Raw genomic sequence first — 19,791 nt, forward strand, 5'->3', positions numbered from 1 at the left:
TGGGAAACAGCTTTATAGCTTTTGCTGTGAAATTGTAAACAATCCTTCGAATAAAGTGCTAATGGCATGAAACCTGAATGGAACTCACAATTTAAAGTAAAATCCATCAGAAGGTTGTCCAGAAAAAAAAATTGGACAGTCACACACAAAAAACCTGCTGTGTGAAAAAGATCAGTGAATACTTAGAAAAAAAGTGCATTTCAAATATCTTTAAACATTTACCCCTCTCATTCAGTCATAATTAGGCTGCACGACTGAATTTTGAACTGGTAAACGACAAACTGATCACAGAACATGTTTGTAAAGCTTTAAATGTTAACTGTTAAAAAGCAATGTTATCAGCTTTTACGACTAAACATTTGCAAACAACATTGTACTGGAGAATCTGCACAAATAAAAGTCTTAGGGGCCGTTCACATATCGCGCCTAAAAACGCGTGGAAAACGCTAGGTGCGCCGCTTTCTCCTCCTTTCCAAAGCGCTCTTGCAGAAGCGCCCCTGAGGCGTCTGCCTTTGATAAGCAACCATGACGTGCTCTCTCCTTGAAGACGCGGAAATTTCAGCAAAGGATAAATGGATTTGCAGCTCAAAAAATCGCTTGCAGTAGCTCTGCTACTAAATTTATTTCAAAATGGAAATCCATATACAACTATGATCAGCTGTTCCTTTCATCTTGACTGAGCTTTTAACGTTGTTACGGGAAAGGATGGAGCTGATTGGTTAGTTCTTGTCACATGACCCGCGATGCGCTTGCAGCATTCTGAAAAGTTGAGATATTTTTAACTCGGTGCGGTGTTGGAAATAACGAACTTGAGCGCGCAAAAGACGCGATATGTGAACGTCCCCTTAAACAGTTCAGTAGTGCAGAGTTTACAGGTTACTCTTCTTTTTTGAAGGCTCAAAGTAAAGTACTCCCAGTCTCCCACATCCCGCTAAATGCTGCAGAGACGCTGTTCGGGAAGCACGTGACATAAAACGAGGCCAGCTATTGGCTATTCGCTACTTCTCCTGCTGTACTGGCTGAGTAAAACCTCCGGTGGCTCATTACTGCCACACTTTGGTCACCGCAGATTTGAAATATGCACGAAATGAGCCGCTTACGGCAAATAAAAGTTATTTAGCAACGAATCGATGACTAAATTAGTTGACAACTATTTTAATAATCGATTTTTATCGATTAAATCGATTCGTTGTTTCAGCTCTAATTCGCTGTGATATTATTTTTGGAAGCTCTTAAAAAATATAAAAATGCTTTTATTCTGAGCTCGTAGTGATAACTGGGCTGGCTGATGAAGCGCTCATTTCTCTCTCGTCTTTCTCTCTGTTCTTTGGCCAGAGACATAATTTATTAATAAGATCTGACCCGGTAATAATAACATATGTTGGTTTAGCTTGTCAGTGTGAATGAAATGTGTATTTATTTGTCCGATCTCGCCCCGAAACGCGGCTGTCATGTGACTTTTTTTTCCTTTGCGGTGTCAAATATTGCATTTTGCACACATACACGGCTCAAACACCCCTGGATTTTGCTCTTGTTGTGTTCTAATGGGTGGTTTGTGTGCATTCGGAGTAAAATTGTATTTTAAGAAGCTCTTAAAAAATATATATTAATGACTTAACCATGTTATGCAGCGCCGAGCAATCGATGACGTTCAGCTCAGTCTGACAGAGAAAATCTTACAAGCACATATAAGCACTCATTTTCATGTGTATAATATATTGTTCTAATTGTTTTGTGCCATTTCGCTGCAGTGTTTTAATGTGAAAGGCTGTAAATTCTCTATGTGGACTTCAAGTGTTCAGAGAAATACATCGTGAGCTCGCGGCCGGCTGTCGCGAATATATCATGTTATTACTTTAAACAGTTCAGAAAAATCTGAATTTAGCTCTTGGTGTGTTCTAACGGGTAGTTGCGTGCAATCACCGATATAATTTAATTTAAAAATGTCTTAAATAAGAATAAATTCGCTCGTGGAGCTCCGTGGAGACAATGCCTGAGCTGACCAGCCGTGATTCTTTTCTCGTCTTTCTGACTGCTCTCTGCCCAGAAATCAATTATTAATGAGCCCTGACCCCTGTAATAATCAGATATGTTGGTTTAGCTTGTCAGTTTGAGGGAAATTGTATTATTTACTTGTATTTTTAACCGGTTTAAAAGTGAAACGAAACCCGACTCCTCCCCTTAATCTCTCCCGGGTATTGCAACTGTAGGGGCGCATTTTTTCTCAGACAATGTAAGTCTATGGGTAATGAATTAAACATTTAAAAATTAATTAAAAAAAACTTTAAGTCTGATCACTCTGAAAAGATATAGCACACACCACTGCTCTATCCCGCAGGTGTCTGCCGAATTTGGGGCTTGTGGCTTTAAAGCCCTAGGAGGAGATACGTTTGGAATTTTTAGTCTCAGAAAAATAATAAGAAGAAGAAGAAGAAGAAGGAGAAGTTTAAATAGCATAACAGTATGTTTAGCTTTGCCAAGCCAACATAATGAAAGAAAATGAACTTTCAGTAACTTCAGTAAATCAGATGTCATTTTTATTCAGTTAGATCAACTGTGAAATCGCACACATGGGCTGTGGGTAGGCTTTTAAGGGTAAATCTGGTTTGCACCTTTTAATCCAAATGCTTTGTCTTCTTTCTCTATATCTATCTCCCATTGTACTTCCTTTCCTCTCTGCATGACTATATTTGGACCCGTCAACCAGATGCACTGTGGGTTTTGGTGCGCCACATTCTAAAATGAGCCATTAACGAGCAGGTACATAAGCTGCCAATGACAATGTCACATTCCCAGCATGCAAAAAACGAGGAATCATTAATAACCAGGCCAGGCAGTCTCTGGGTGGTACGCTCACCGCTGCACATTAAAAGAGTAACAATGATTTAATCATCAACTCTTCTGGGAATTGTTTCCAGGCAACCTGTCTTAAACGTAATGATCTCAGTTTGATGAAAGAACTGGAAGGAGACTTAAAAGAGAGACAAGGATGAGTGCAGAGCAGCGTGGGGGGCTGGAAGTGGAGAGTTTTACTGTGCTGTCAGATTTTTTAGTTTTTTTTTTTGTCTAGGAAAGTGAAATATATTCACGGATGACAATGTTTCATACGACATATTGGTTGGTGTTCTTTTTCTTTTTAATGGTGCATTTTGTTAATGTGCTTGTTGTTGCCTGAACCGACCTTTCATTTAAAGATCACCAGATCTGTTTCAGGGCTCAGAGAGTTAGTTCTTCAAATGACTGAGAGAGATGGTAGATGGGGGGCTTGTCTTGGGTGGAATGGCTGGTCCATTTGAATGGAGAGCAGGAAAATAATGTTAAGAAAGAGATTTGGAAGGAAAAAGCAAGCACAGCCCTCTTCTTTAGCTCCCTTTGGAGCTGTCACCCTGTCTTGACAAGCATGGCTGCAGATAGCATGCTGACCAGAGGAGGCTGACAGGTGGAGCTGCCCCCCTCATTCAAGCTTCCAGAAACACCTCCGAAATACACGACACTGGGCACAACCATTAAAGTGTGTCCAAAAATGACACAGAGAAAAAAAGAAATGGCAAAGTTTCCTTCACAGCACACAGGTATAAATGGAATGCAGTGAAAATGAAATTACCGTTTGTTGTTGGCTTGTCAAATGTTGCATAATGTGATTATTAATGCCCTACGCACTGTAAACTGTTTAAACATACTTCAGATGCCCATCTTTGGGTTGAGATTAGATCTGGATTTCTCAAATTAAAATCAATTCTGATTTACAAGATTTTGATCTGACCGAAATTATTTCACTTTGCTTTAATTAAGTTCAGTTTGATTCAGTTTAGTTGGTTCAATTAAATTCTGATTCTGATCTTGGTTACAATTGAAGCTGATTTCGATTCATTTGGATATATTTCGGTCATATTGTCCACTATTTCAGTTTATATAGAATAAATTATTTCTTCTCTAAAGCTGTAAATTGCACACAAGTGTTTCAGACTGATTCACATCAGAACTGGGCCTTGTTTCTAAAACATTTGTCTGCATCCACTGTTCCCTTAATGCTGAGTTCTTTGGGAAGCTGAACAAGGTTATCTTTCCCTCACAACCACAAATACATTTCTTTGAAAACATTATTCTTGAGAAAGTCCTGTTCAGTGCTGCCATATGCTGACGACTTCCGTAACCTGAATGAAGCACGTTTATGGGCTGCTCTTGCTCTCGCTTTGGTTGTTGTGTTTGTGCACTCTTCCGGTAGAAGTGCCCATACAACGAATTTCCAAAACTTTTCGAAACCTATTTGATCCGGAAGGAATGTATCTTGCACAGAAATACTCTGTCATACGTCCAGCTTGTTCCTTGAAATTTTGGCCATGTTTAGCATGAGAGTCCAACTCTTTAACAGTTTAATTCATAAATTCATAATCAGAATTCATAAAATAACATTTTATGAACACATCATACAGAAAATTGAGCTGCAACTCTGAAAACCCTGTTTTTATTCAGAAATTTTGATAAGAGTGAATTGAAACAAAGAAACTGCTACAATGATTCAATCATTTTTTACAACTGATTTTTATTTCTCTTTTTCACATTCAAAAAGCTTTGAGTTAATATAACAGATCTACTGTCTACTGAGGCATTTGGCTCCTTGGAGACTAGGGCATCTCAGAGAATTCATAATTCACACATAGCAATGTGCTCCTTGGCCTTTTCCAGTCGAGGTCATCTGGGACAGAAAGATCTTTCTCTCTCGATAGAAGGGGAATAGCAATATTGCACCCTTTCACAGCATTAGATTGAACGGCAGTTAAAATTTATATCATGTAACTTTATACTAGCACCAATGAAGCTGAAGTCTTTGACCCTAAGTACATTATTTCTTCAAAAATAATAACTAAGAGTCCAAAAATGGCAAAATCTACACATTTATGCATAAATGCTTCTAATTTAGGTCATTTTCTGCTGATGTCATTGGTTTATTGTTGACTATTTAAAAAGTATTTCCCGAATTAAATACCATCATATTGCGACAGCCAAATACATCCATCTGAATGTGTATGGATGGTGCTTTTAAGAAAATGATTTTAAAAATGCAACTTTTCTGAGAGGCTTTTTTCTAGAGAGGGTTTTAAAATTAATTGTCGACGAGAAAATGTAAATAAACTACTTGACCTAACTAATCATCTAGGTGACTATCTTGACCCATCCTTAGTCCAATCAAACGACTTTAGGGTTCAGGTTGCACACTAGAAATGGAAGGTCAAGTTGAGCGCAGTGCATTCTGGGATACAGTATAATACACAATTGTGCTAAAATCATAGGGCAACGATGCAGGAAAATTTGCAAATGAAGAACAAAACACATGTTACTTTCTATAGAAATAGAACAAGTTGTGTCATAAGTTGATATGCAAATTTAATGCAGTTAAATGAACCATAAAGCATCAATGTAAATTATTCTTGCCATACAGCAAGCATATATTAGTGGATTAAGCACAGAAACATGCATTAATATTTTATTGCAAATTATAATGTCTGTCTGCTTTAAAGAGAAAACAATCATTATCGAGGAATTAAATAGTGTGACACTGAATATGCATGAAAATGGGTTTAATAATGTTATGCTCTGGATTTATTTTTATCTTTACAACATAGTGGGTTGATATATGTATTTTCTTTTAAATAGCTAGTCATTATTATCTGCTATTACAGTTTTCTTGCAGTAATTTCAGCTGCTCATTTTCAGGCTTTTCATGAAGCCAAGGACAGAAAGCATTTTAACCCTCAACACAAAACAGAAACAATTACCTTTGTGAGGAGACAAAGCTCAGTTTTTTTAGATGACAATCAAAGGTTCATGCAGAATTGCATTGATTGTGATTGTACAATTTCTTTGGCTGTAGAATTAGACTTCTAAATGTTAGTTAAAAACCGTTCACACCTCTTGTGCATCCTTTTTGATGTCTGCTCCAACCTTTTCTGATTCAAAAGCTGTCCAAGTCTTTTTACAATTGTCATCGCCCCCCCATCGCCCCCTTCTACAACAGATTGCTTACATGCACTCCCATTCTTTCCGTAATGTCCCGAAACCTCCTGTGGAGTTCATGAATATAAGCACTTTTTCCTTCAACTCTTATCCCAACTCCCACCGATCTGCTCTCCTCCTCGCCGCCCGCCGTTTGATATATCATGATCCTCATTGCATGAAGTCATTACGGCAGGAAGTGGAGAGTGAGGCAGTTCACACTGTTTTACTCTTGAAAGGTTTAAATGATTGGAATCCTGGAGCTTATGATTGTCTAGGGAAGAAGGAAGGGTGATTGCTTTTTTCCCTGTCCGGTGCCAGTTGAAGGCTAAACAATAACAAGACAGACTTGGAGTCATCTTTTGGGAATGGATTGTGTGAGGGTATCTTATGGCTTTTTGTTTTATAACTCCTCTGTGTGTATTGTTTTTTTTTTCTGTTGTTTATTTTGAAACAATAAAGTAAGCATCTCTCTGTCCCGTTTTTCAACTCATTTATGACCATCAAGTTTTGTACTTTAAGGCAGTTTTGGGAAATTATACTGAACATCTGAATAGAACATTTTCAGATATTCAAAATAAATATTTATATTGATAGTAAAATATAATAATAATAATAATAATAATATTTTTGCACAGTTCATTATGATAAAGTCATAATGAACAGTGCAAAAATATTATTATTATTATTATTATATTTTACTATCAATATAAATATTTACTTTGAATTTTTGTTGCTTCAATTTTATGTTTTATTGTCAATTTAAAATCTAAATTAATTTGTCCTTTTTAAAATGTACTTAAGTCCTTTTAGTATTAAAATATTATATAATGTATATTCTAAAACAAATTTTATATATATATATATATATATATATATATATATATATATATATATTTGTGTGTGTGTGTGTGTGTGTGTGTTACGATCGGAGACCCAGGGAAACACAGCAGACAAGAGATCCAATCACAGTGTGGGTTTTAATGGGTAATCCATTAAAAAATGTAATATTGTGAAATATTATTACAATTTAAAATAATTGTTTTTAAATTTATTATACTTTAAATTATCATTTATTTCTGTGATGCAAAGCTGAATTTTTAGGATCATTATCACACGATCCTTTAGAAATTATTCTAATATGATGATTCATTATCAAAGTTGGAAACAGTTCTGCTGCTTAATATTTTTTCAGAACATGTGATACTTTTTTAGGATACTTTTATTAATAAAAAGTAAAAAAAAAAAAGAAGCTATGTTTTTAAAATATAAATATTTTGTAATAAAAAATATACACTACTGGTCAGTAATTTGGGGTCAGTAATTTTTTTTCTTTCTTTTTTTTTAAATAAAATCAGTACTTTTATTCAGCAAGGATGTGTTAAATTCATAAAATGTGATAGTAAAGAAAATATATTATTAGAATATATATTATTAGAATTTTTTTTTTTGAATAAATGCAGTTCTTTTTAACCTTTTATTCATCAAATATATTAGACAGCAGAACTTTTTCCAACACTCATAAATCAGAATATTAGAATGATTTCTAAATGATCATGTGATAGACTGGATGTTACATGTGACACTGAAGGCTGGAGAAATTATGCTGAAAATTCAGCTTTGCATCACAGGAATAAATATATATTTTTTAAGTATATTCAAATAGAAAACTATTATTTTAAGTTGTAATAATATTTCACAATATTTCTGTTTTTCTGTATTTTTGATCAAATAAATGCAGGCTTGATGAACAGAAGAAACTTCTTTCAAAAACATAAAAAATAGTAATGTTTCCAAACTTTTGGTCTGTACTATATATATATATATATATATATATATATATATATATATATATATATATATATATATAGCCGCTGGGTTATATTTTTAGCAAGAGACGAAAAACATTGTATGGGTAAAAAATTATCAATTTTACTTTTATGCCAAAAATCATTAGGATATGAAGTAAAGATCATGTGCAATGAAGATATTTTGTAAATTTCCTATAGTAAATATATATATATATATAACAATTTTATTATAATAACTTTTTAAATATTAATAACTTAATTTTTGATTAGTAATATGCATTGCTAAGAATTCATTTGGACAACTTCAAAGGCTATTTTCTCAGTATTTCAATTTTTTTCTCTTTTTGCACTCTCAGATTCCAGATTTTCAAATAGTTGTATCTCAGCCAAATATTGTCAGATCCTAATAAACCATACATCAATGGAAAGCTTAATAAATAACCAATAAATAACCAGTCAAGACTGGTTTTGTGTTCCAGGGTCACATATATGTTTCTACAATTAAATTATTATTATTATTTTTTTTTGTGGTTGAGTCAATTAAAAAATGTCCATAGGGCAATTAAACATTGGAACTACAGGCCACAATTCTGTCCTCCGATCAGATTGCAGTAATATAAATTTGGGTCATTCGAGGTATTGGGTAAAAAGTGACACAATCAAACCAAATGTATCATTGGTTCCCATAGCAATGAGGAAACCTGAGAACAACAGAGAACATCACCTTACCTCACACTGTCATCTTGTCTCTGTCCTTTGTATAGAAAAAAAAAATGAACCAACAAAACATAATAAAGAATTTTTTTTTTGCCAATTCAAATACTACTTCCCTTTCAGACCTACCGCTTTTCTAAACATCTCTCAGTTAAGGCAGATTGAGCATTTTCTTAGAAATCCAGCATTCTCTCTTTGTATTCAGCATCTTCCTGTCTGTCAGTAAATAGTTTTCGTGACAAAGTAATTTCAGTCATTTATACACAGTGGTTTGGAGGGATTTGAAGAGATTGTTTGTTTCATTCATAAACAGGGAGAAGTAAAGGACAAAGATAATCAGGAGAGAACTCTTGAAAAATACATACTGTTGTGGTATATATTCAGGTACCTGAATGGTACCTGATGATCATACCATGAGATTTTGATATATAACGTGACTTAATGATGTATACCAGGATATATATATATAGCTCAAAAGAACATTATTTATTTGAAATAGAACTCTTTAGTAACACTGTACGTTTTTACTATCACTTTTGATCCATTTAATGCATTTTTGCTGAATAAAGGTATTACTTTCTAATAAAAAACCTGAGTTGAGAATGACCATAGTAAATATCCATAAACTACCAGTGCTTAGATTTTTAGGTAAGGTAGGTAGAAATGGGAGAGAGCATTAAAGGATGTGTTCAAGGGTTAATTCATTAAGGTGGATGCCAAGCACTATAGAATAGACTTTGTAGTGGCGTGTGTGGCTGTTGGAGGTTATTGTGTACTACAGGATAAACCACAACAACAGCAAACCCACTAAGGGACGAGCAGACAGACAGCAGTGTGGGCCTCACAGAGAGGATGTTCCTTTTGATCTGCTGAGTCTCTCTCTTTCTCCATTTCCCCTCTTCCCCTTCCACTTTCACTTGTTTTCCCTTAAGGTCATCAGTGTGAAATCACAACCAAATGTGTTTTGTTGCCTTTGAAACTCTTGCTGATGTTGCCAGCTGCTGCTGCTCGAAGGAATAGTTCACATAAAAATGATGAAATCATTTACTCACCCTGTTCTCATTCCACCCAGCCTGTCTTTCTTTCTTCTGTAGAACACAAATGTGTGATTTAAAGAATGGCAAAATCTGAGTTTTGGGTGAACTATCACTTTAAAACTTTAAATTCCCTCCCTTTTCTCTGTCCACACACTGCATGTACTTTTAATAAGTGTAACTGCAACTCAGCACTTTAATGAAACATCCTTCTCAATATCCTTATAAAAATCAAGTTTTCCTGTTTAAAATGTTCAACTTTGCCATACAGTGACACTTGACCCTTTAGCATGCCCTTGGCTAAAATGCAGTTGCAAAGTATAGCAGAACTTTGCTTTGCTGAGTGTTCCAGTGAGGGTAAAAACTGCTTATGCTGAGCCAGTATGTGTGAGGAACTTCTACATGATGTCATTTGTCCTCAGTGTTTGTGACTGGTGCAGCCTTGAGATATTCCTTAGCTGGGAATGGAACCCGACACAAACGTCAAGTCCCAGCATGATACACAAACTCTTGCTTCATGCTGTGCAAAGTACAACGATATCAATTTGATGTGTGTCACCCAATTAAAAGGAGAAGTTTTAAAGTTACATCCAGAGTTAAATGCAAAGTATTGTTTACTGCAGCAAAAAAAAAAAAGTAATTAAAAAACACTCTGGAGAGAAAGGACCCAACATCTGTTCCCAGCGTTAATCTAATTGATTTGAGTTGTGTCACTGCATGGGGTGACTTGAGTCTTCAGGAGACTTTGGATATCAAATATTATAAATGCATGGCACACAATGCAAACTTCCTGTCATGTCCAATATTTTTTAATTGTGTTATGTGCTGTGAACACTTTCGTTTTTTGTAATGTCTTTGTTTCAAAACCTTTTAGCTGGCTAGCTAGACAGCATTTTAAGGCATTTTATGTAAACACTACTTTGTGACCATATAGTATTGTGTGTCCATCTACTGTACACTCTTATTTCTTTGATTGGATGGAGATGTTTTTGAAGTTTGGCCATGTTTTCATGTAGCCTATGGATCCACTTTGCCCTACAAATCACCATTGGATGGAAGGCTTACTGAGTTTTGGAGGGAAAGTGCAACCTTGCCGTAATATCTGACCATTTTCTCTGAAGAAAAGCACAAGACTCTTTAGAAGTGAAATACAGCTTCTGTCTGCCTGCTGTATTTTATTGTTCTTGTTTATTTTATTTTATTTTATTTTATCTTTAAGTGTATTTTATTTTATTATTAAATATTGTTTTTTTATATTATTTATTTATTCATTCATTCATTTTACCAATTTTATAATTTTTTTATTGCTTTGTTTTATTTTTATCTGTATTTTTTATATTGTTTTCCATTTGTTCTGTACAGCAGATGACTTGTTAAAATGCTTTTATTAAAAAAAAAAAAAAATAATAATAATCATGTCATTTTCTATGCTTGATGCTGATATTTAGAAAGCAGAACGACTGTTGGCCAATATATGATACAATTTCATTATGGCGAATGAGACACATTTTGTTCATGCTGTTCATTCCCTGCCTCTGTCTTATCCTCATCTGAATATCTCAGTTTAAAAAACCCACGCAGCTGGCTATAGTGGACACCTATTGATAAGTTTATTGCTTGAAGTTTCCCCTGTCATTCCGGAGAGAGCAAGAGGGATGGTGGAGGAGTGATGAATGTTGTGGGGCATATGGGTCTGAAGAGATTGCGCCAAAGCAGCACAGCAGCAGTACTGAAGATTGATTTCTCTTATGTAATTCTCCCCAACGTCTGCGATTAATGACCCTGTATGCTCACCATTCATCAGCATTTTCCCTTGCTGAACTACACCAGCGCCTCATCCAGGCTCCAAAAGCCCACCTATGGCACCACGCATACCTCATGACCGCGCATTAGCATGTTGCTAATGCTCTAACATATTCACCTCTTTCTATCAGATTAATGATGCTACTGTTACCCTGTCCCTGTCCAACAGCCAACACCTTCCCTTAGCGGGGGACTACATGTTGAACATGGACCCTCAGTGGCCAAAAGCCAACACATTGCTTGATCTGACATATGTCTCTACTTTTGTAGCTATTCTAGTGAGGCTTAACTCTTAAATATGCTTAGCTGACACATTTAGATAGGATGCAACGTAGATTAGCTATAACTTGGCCTACAGGAGAAAAAGATTTGGGGTTTTGTGTCATTTGTTTTTTTTTATTTGCTCAACTGAGAGTTTAGCATCAGTGGAAATCTTCTGCAGAGAACCTGAAATGAGGCTTTGGCTTCAAGTTTACGTTTAGAACAATACAACAAAGCAGTTATGGATCTTTTTTTTTATTTTCATATCAATCTGTCTGGTTTGCCTGATCTTCAACAGAATGCAGTAGAATAAGCAATGTTTCAAACTTTTTAAGTCTAAAATTCCCATGTGTAGGAGCCACTGATGACCGAACCATTGAAGCTGAAAAACATTATTTCTGTCCTAAACGTGACACAGTTCTCACAATGCTCAAATTGCTCTGCATCCAGAAACTCTCAGAATTTTGAGAATGAAAGTGCCCTAAGAGAGCTGCCATGATGTAAACTATCTTAAGACGTTAAAACTCCCTTTCACATGCGGCTCCCTCAAGATTCACCCAAGGCCAAAGTCAAAAACCAGTTGACTGCCTCTTTTATGGTTTTCGTCTAATCTAGAGGAATTAGTGTGAGAGACTGTGTCCAACAACCCCACTGGATCCACTGGCAAGTCTCTGATACTGTTTGTTTCACTGTTCAATATTGTTCTAGGATTTCATATACAAGAGAGGATAGTTGTAATGCTTAGTTGTAGTTTGTTTATGTATTAAAAGCTTTTGCAATTTTGATTTACAAAAGTGGTGATCTGGTAAAAAAAAGGATTGACACATTCTTCCACACATGACAGTATATTAGTATGATTTCTGAATGATCATGTGACACTGAAGACTGGAGTAATGATGCTGAAAATTCAGCTTTGCATCACAGGAATTCAAATAAATTTTTAAATATATTAAAAAAAAAACAGTTCTTTAAATTTGGAATGATGTTTCACAATATTACTGTTCCTTTTATATTATTATTATTATTACTTTTTCGTATAATTTTTTTCAAATAAATGCAGCCTTGGTGAACAGAACAACAGTGTACATATATTTTTAATGAAAGAAAGAAATATCTCTTTTGATAATTGTTTCTGATATGACTCATGACATATTGACAATGTAATGAAAATGTCCCGTCACATTTATCTCTGACCCTCCTTTTCTTTCTGATTCTCCCCCAGATCCAGTCAACGGTCCCCAGAACGTGAACGTGGTGGACATTCGCGCCCGTCAGCTGACCCTGCAGTGGGAGACCTTTGGATATGCAGTGACACGCTGCCACAGTTTCAACCTGACCGTACAGTACCAGTATGTATTCAACCAGCAGGAGTTTGCCACTGAGGAGCTGATACCGACCTCCTCTCACTACACTCTGAGGGGACTCAGACCTTTTGTGACAGTCAGACTACGGCTGGTGCTGGCCAACCCTGAGGGCAGCAAGGAGAGTGAGGAGATCGTCAAGCAGACGGAGGAAGATGGTGAGTGGGATTAAGAAGGTGGAATGGAATAGATGTTGTAAATTGTGAAACTTTTCATTTTTATTGGCTTTAATTAAGGGCGGCAGACCCCTCAAACTAAGGAGTCGTCGATCCAGCACTCAGTGTTGGTATTGGTCTGATATGTTTTTTCTTTTCTTTTTTTATTTGTTGTATCTTGTGACATTCATCCCTACTCCAAACCCCTCCATAGTTTGCACCCTGGCTTCTCCTCCTTATAATGAGATTACTTAACTAATTACTGTGTCTGAACAGTAATCACATTACTGATGACTTCATTTCTGAAACCCATCATCCTTTAGCAGATGGGCAACACAAGATGCCAAACTAAATCCAATAGATCATTCATTCCCCAGAACATGATTTCACTCTTATATTCTTTTCTGTAAATGTTAGAAAAATTCATAGTAAGGCAAGGCAATTATATTTATATAACACATTTCATACACAGTGGTAATTCATAGTGCTTTACAAAAAATACATAAAAAAATAGTAATCATAAGTTTCATCAATACGATAAAAGTAAGAAGTAAAATTGAAGAAAAAAATATTAAGTTAGTTAAAATGCAATAAGATTGTCCATTAAAATGAATGAGTAATATAAATAATATGAGTATTTTATATTCTGCATGCAAATGTGTTATTTTCTGTGTTAAACTTGAGTTCACAGATGAGCAATTTTGTATTCTTTTCTAATGTAATTCATTTTGTTTCTTTACAAATAAAATAAATAACAAATTCTTGTTTACATGGTCCTCCTGGTTCACTTCATATAAAAGAAGACCTGACAACATTACCATAGCTACTCAACAATAAATGATCAAATAAAGAAATGGACATGTAATATTTGGAAATTATTTTATTTTCTAAAAAATATGAGACCATGGAGTGCTGTAAGAGACATAAAACTAGCACAGTATAGGAAATGGATTTCTAGGCACAGTAATTATACAGTTTAGTGGTCAATTTACAAATGATATTTGATTATCCAATCGAAATGAAGTATTCCAGAGAGCCATGTTAACATTTGTTAATCTTTTTTTCCACTGTACACTCTTTCTCTCTATTTATCTTTATGTTTTCATTTACAACCAGTGTTGTATTGAATACATTTTTTTTAATTTGTATACTGACAGAAAAACTCTCAAAACAAGTATATTTGAAATTGAATAGCTATTGTTATATTCTAAAAAACTGAGTAAGAGTTATAATGGTGATCATTATAAATACTTTGATTTTCTTCTACTTGAATTGATATCTTTTTACTTGAAGGTTGTTTGAGGAACGTTTTAAATGGAGGTTTGTACAGAAATCATTAATACTTGTTTATTTATTTATTTATTTATTTTTTTCACTTAATCTCACTAGACATTTGAATTAAACAAGAACAGAAGTAATGACTACTAACCTTCACTGGAAAAAATTGCACATGTACAGAAAGATTGGAGGATAATGTTTCTGTACAATGAAGCAAAACACGGCTATGAAAGGTTAGAACATCCTTTCATAGCCAATATTCACCATCAGGGACTCCGCTATTATATGTTGACAGCTGTAGGTTTTGACAATTTAGTTTCGCAACATGCATGGCCCTTATTCTCAAATACGAAAATGAGAATAGTTCAACGATCTCAGCCCATTATTTCAATTATCCAGCATTTTAATTAATGACTCTTACCTCTGGTTCTTGAGAGCTGAAGGGCCTTTGGTTTTGTTTTTTAAGTCTTTGTCTCGGAGCACTTGTGTGTTCTTTCCAGCCGAATGCATTTCTGAAGCTTTTCAGAGGGAAGCAGTGGAAATTCAGTGATTTCATTTCGAGAAATACCATTCAGTAGTGGTCATTTAAAACTTCTTACTTTGCACTGTGGTCAAAAATAAACAGTGTAGAAAAGCCGGTGAATTCTGTTCTTGGTTTTTATTTTTATAGCCTAAGAGGGATTTTTACTGCCTCCATTTAAAATGTTCCTCAAACAACCTTCGAGTAAAAAGACATCAATTCAAGAAGAATACAATCTATGTATTTCTAGTGCTCACAATTATATCTCTTATCCAGGAAGTTTTCTAATTAGGCTAAACTAGCAATTAGTTATTAAAGAAAAAAGAGGGCGAGAGAAAACGAGTGTAAAAAAAAAGATTATCAAATGTTACCATGGCTCTCTAGAATACTTTATATTATTTTTATAATGACCACTAAACTGTATAATTATTGTGACTAGCAATCAATTTCCTATACTGTGGGAGTTTCATGCCTCTTACAGCACTCCATGGTCTCATTCTTTTCAGAAAATAAAATAATTTCCACATATTACATGTCCATTTCTTTATATGATGATTTCTGAGAAGCCAATGGTAATGCTCTGTCATATTGAGGACATTCATTAGTTCATTTGTAATTTATTTTATTTGTAAAGAAACAAAATGAATTCAGTTAGAAAAGAATAACATCTTTGATTAATAGAAAGTTCACAAGAACAGCATTTATTTGAAATAGAAATCTTTTGTAACACTTTAAATGTATTGGTCACTTTTGACCATTTAATTAATCCTTTTTAATCCAAATATTTGAACAGTGTTGAAATTCGATGATTTAATGATTCTGTGATGCTCTCTATTCCCTCTTGATGTACATTTTATTTTGTGGTACTACTTAAAGTTTGGTGCAGTTGTTATCAGTTGATATATTTTGGGAAAGTTAATTCTGCTAGAAACTGAAAGCAGTGTACCTTTTAAGGAATCCATTTTTTATTAAAACAAATGTACACATTAAATTGTTTTTCAGTAATAGTGAAACTATAAAAATCATCATTGTTGCATAAGTCATACTTTTGTAAACGGTTTTGAAAGTATTTTATTATTTTAATAATGCATCCTCTCATATCTCAGCAGTTTTAATGCTCACAGCGAAAGTGTTTGTATTGTAAGACATTAGATTGTCTTGTGTATTTGAGAATCACTAAAGTTCTGTACAGAAGACGGATCTACTCTGAGAAGCAAATGGAAAGGAAATTTGTTAGAGACTAGTACTGCTCTGCTCTTCCCGAAGAAAAACAACAAATATGAAACAAAGATGATGAAAGCCGTCCTCCTTTAATCCATCCGTTCCATTGATGTGTTGCAGTTAAAAGGAAATCCCAACGTAGAGCATGTTAAAGCTTCACAGTCTGTATAAAGACACAGTGTTTCTCAAATGGTTTGCAAGCGGTGCTTAGTTCGAAAATTTCCCAGAGGGAAGCGCTCAGTCTCCGTTTACAATTAATTTCTCCCAGCTTGTTTTTAATGCTGAGCAATAAAACTGAGTGAAAATAAAGCCTATTGTCAGGCCTTAGATTATTAGATTATAGCGTATAATTCAAACTCATCTCATTATCTTTTTTCATTTTCATGTTCTGATGAGTCTGTTTTGATATGGATAGAACTCATTTAGTTATTCAGTATCTGCTCTTGTCTACTGCACTGATGTATTTTGTTTTTTGCATATGAAAACCTATAATTGCTGTCCTTTGTGTTAGCAAATTGATGGACAGCTGCAACATATCAATAGGGAAGCAAATTTCTCTCTGTGTGTAACCTTATATGGGGATAATTGCAGTAGGGTGAAATTAACATCAGGACCGCAGACAGTTTTTTACCTTATTAGGTTGACAACACGACCCTGTACTTACGGAAACCTGCTTGCCAGTAAACAGCAACAGAGTGAATACACTGTAAAAAATGTACTGTAGAATTTACAGGATTTTACTGGCAAAAAAGTTGCCAATAAAATCCTGTAAAAATGATGTTAATTGCTGTAAAATGGATTACAGGACATTACTGCAAAGCAAATTACAGTTAATTGCTGTATGTGAAATACAGCAGTTTGTAGTATTTTTTACAGTAACATTGAATTTTACTAGTAGTTTATTTTACAGCAATATTTTGTAAATTCACCAAAGTACAGTATTTACCTGGCAAAAAAAAGTTGCCAATAAAGTCCTGTAAATATATTTTACAGCATTTTTTTGTAATCTCATTAAATTACAGTATTTAACTGGCAACAAAAGTTGCCAATAAAATCATGTAAATACCCATAAATACAATATGATGTTGTAATAATTTAACAATGAAACTGCTTTTTAAAGAATAATTTTAACAGTAAACTATAAAATACTGATATAAATGCATTATCATGAGCTCTATCTTAATACATTTACAAGTGAATAAAAACCAAGTCAATGATGTTGCAAATAAGTATTTATTAAAACTGGCAGAAAGACATTGCAAGGCTTTTACTGGTAAAATAAAACTTTCAGTCTTTCAACAGTTAAATATTATCATAAAAATAGCATAGCATCACAAATAACTGTTTAAAAAAAGCCATATTCAGAGTAGAACATTAACTTTCTATAAAAATGAAGGTCAATTAACAGAATTTGTATAATTTTGGTAAAAAAAAAAATGTTTTAAAGAAAATGATTAAAATAAAATGCTGGAATCAACATTAAATCACAAATTCTGTTGTTTGACCTTATGTTCTATAAAATTAAGAATATTCCTACAAAAGACAATTTAATAAATACATACTGAAAAGTCCATCAACTTTCTGAGATGAGCACACAATGAGGGTTGTCCCTCTTGTCTGAGACTTTTCCACTTGTTTTGCCTCTATGTATCCGTCTTGTATCCAGTGAGTGTGTGATTCCAAGAAAACATCTGCACATAAAAACAAGCAGAAGCATCAGGATAAAGTTATGTATCAAATGAAACTAGCTCAATAAAATAAATGTCAAAATGCCACTTATACAATACAATCAGCATTTACCAGTACTTAAAAGGTTACTCCACCCCAAAATTTAAATCTTGCCATTAATCACTTACCTCCATGTCGTTCCAAACCCGTAAAAGCTTCATTCGTCTTCGGAACACAATTTAAGATATTTTGGATGCAACCGGGAGGATTGTGACTGTCCCATAGACTCTCCAGTAAATACCACTGTCAAGGCCCAGAAAAGTATGAAAGACATCATCAGAATAGTCCATCAGTGGTTCAACCGTAACATTATGAAGCGACGACAATATTTTTTGTTTGAAAAGAAAACAAAAATAAGGATTTATTCAACAATTAGTTTCCTCTGTGTCTGTGTAGTGACATTTTTGGAGAGTATCTGTTGAACTGTGTCAGTTGGGTCACATGGACACGCTTTCTATGTTTATTTACGCTTTGATTTGAAAGAAAACAGTGTATCCGTGTGGTGCGGCTGACATAATAAAAAATAAATACTTTGTTGAATAAAGTTGTTCTTTTTGTTTCCTTTGCATACAAAAAGTATTCTTTTAGCTTCGTAAAATTACAGTTGAGCCACTGATGGCAGATGGACTATTCTGACAATTCTTTTCATACTTTTCTGGGCTTAGACATTGTTAATTGTTTGGCTGTCAGTGGGACAGACGCAAGCCTCCCGGTTCTCATTCAAAATATCTTAAATTGTGTTCCGAAGACGAACATAGCTTTTACGAGTGTGGAACGACATTAACAGTTAACAGTGATGAATGACTACATTTTCATTATGGGATGGAGTAACCCTTTAAATAAGTAACCTTTTTCGCAAATGAAATTACTTAAGTACAACTTGTTACCTTTGAAAAAATTAATGTGTGCAAAAGATGCCTGCTCCCGGGATGCACAATGTTGAGGTATGAATTACCAACCATCTGACCCTCAAATAGTCAAAAGCCACTGGGTGGACCTGAAATGAATAAATATAAGCAATAATGTAACCTACAATGCAGTATTTCAATATAAAATGTAATCTAAATTACAAGTTTATCAAATTATTTAAATAATTAATACATTACCTAATAAAATCAGCTTCAGAGTCTTGAAGCATCGAACATTTCTCCACATCAGCTGCTATTCTTTGCACCTGCAAGACATAAAGAAAATAATCTTGTGATTTCTTTAAAGCATTATGTACTGTAAATGAGACCAAAATTAACACCCAAAAAGGCATATATTTTAGAATAAACAAACTATTATAAATTATATAATTTATAATTATAAATTGTAATATTACATTGTAGAACTGTACCACCAATCAAATTAAATAATTAACAGTGCAAAATTACAACTGTATAATGACATGAAATTTAAAAATACAATTAATAAATGTTGGAAAAATGCAATGCTACTTATTAAACCTGAAACTAATCTGCCATTAGGTGGCAATAAATAACTTAATGAGGGAATCAACTGAGTCATTCATTGAACCGATCCGTTCAAAAAGATGAATCATTTAGCTAATGTTTGGAGAGTTTTGATTTGAGAATGAGCAAAATAGTTTTGCTTTGGTCTTTGTTTGGAACTATATTCGTTGGTGAAATACAACAACAGTTAATATTGTGTCTAAAAAAGTAAGTAACTTGTTAACTAATTGTTTATTGAACTATGTATTTGCAATCGTGGTACTCAGCAAAACAGCTCACTTGTGATGCTACTTATATCATATGTTATAAATAAACTCAACAGTTGAAAATTTACCTCATGTATTTTCCGTGAGTTTATGTGTGCGGTTAAGCTTGTTTTGATGTTGAATGAAAGGTTAATATAATCAGAATCAGTCTCGCGTTTCGATGCTTCCTCAGTCTTTTTTTTTTTTTTTAA

The 19,791-nt window shown here is 34.2% G+C and overlaps 1 protein-coding gene across 9 annotated transcripts in view; it reads left to right on the forward strand.

Annotated features, from left to right (window-relative positions):
• LOC132151564 (receptor-type tyrosine-protein phosphatase T-like) overlaps nt 1-19,791 on the forward strand; it is a 280,272-nt gene that overhangs the window by 125,977 nt on the left and 134,504 nt on the right. For all 9 annotated transcript variants that reach the window (XM_059559752.1, XM_059559755.1, XM_059559756.1 and 6 more), the window contains exon 8: nt 12,840-13,136. In XM_059559752.1, coding sequence (XP_059415735.1) covers nt 12,840-13,136 — 297 coding nt within the window. The remainder of the gene's footprint in view (nt 1-12,839; nt 13,137-19,791) is intronic.

This window comes from Carassius carassius, chromosome 10, assembly GCF_963082965.1.
Source record: "Carassius carassius chromosome 10, fCarCar2.1, whole genome shotgun sequence".
Classification (NCBI taxonomy): domain Eukaryota; kingdom Metazoa; phylum Chordata; class Actinopteri; order Cypriniformes; family Cyprinidae; genus Carassius; species Carassius carassius.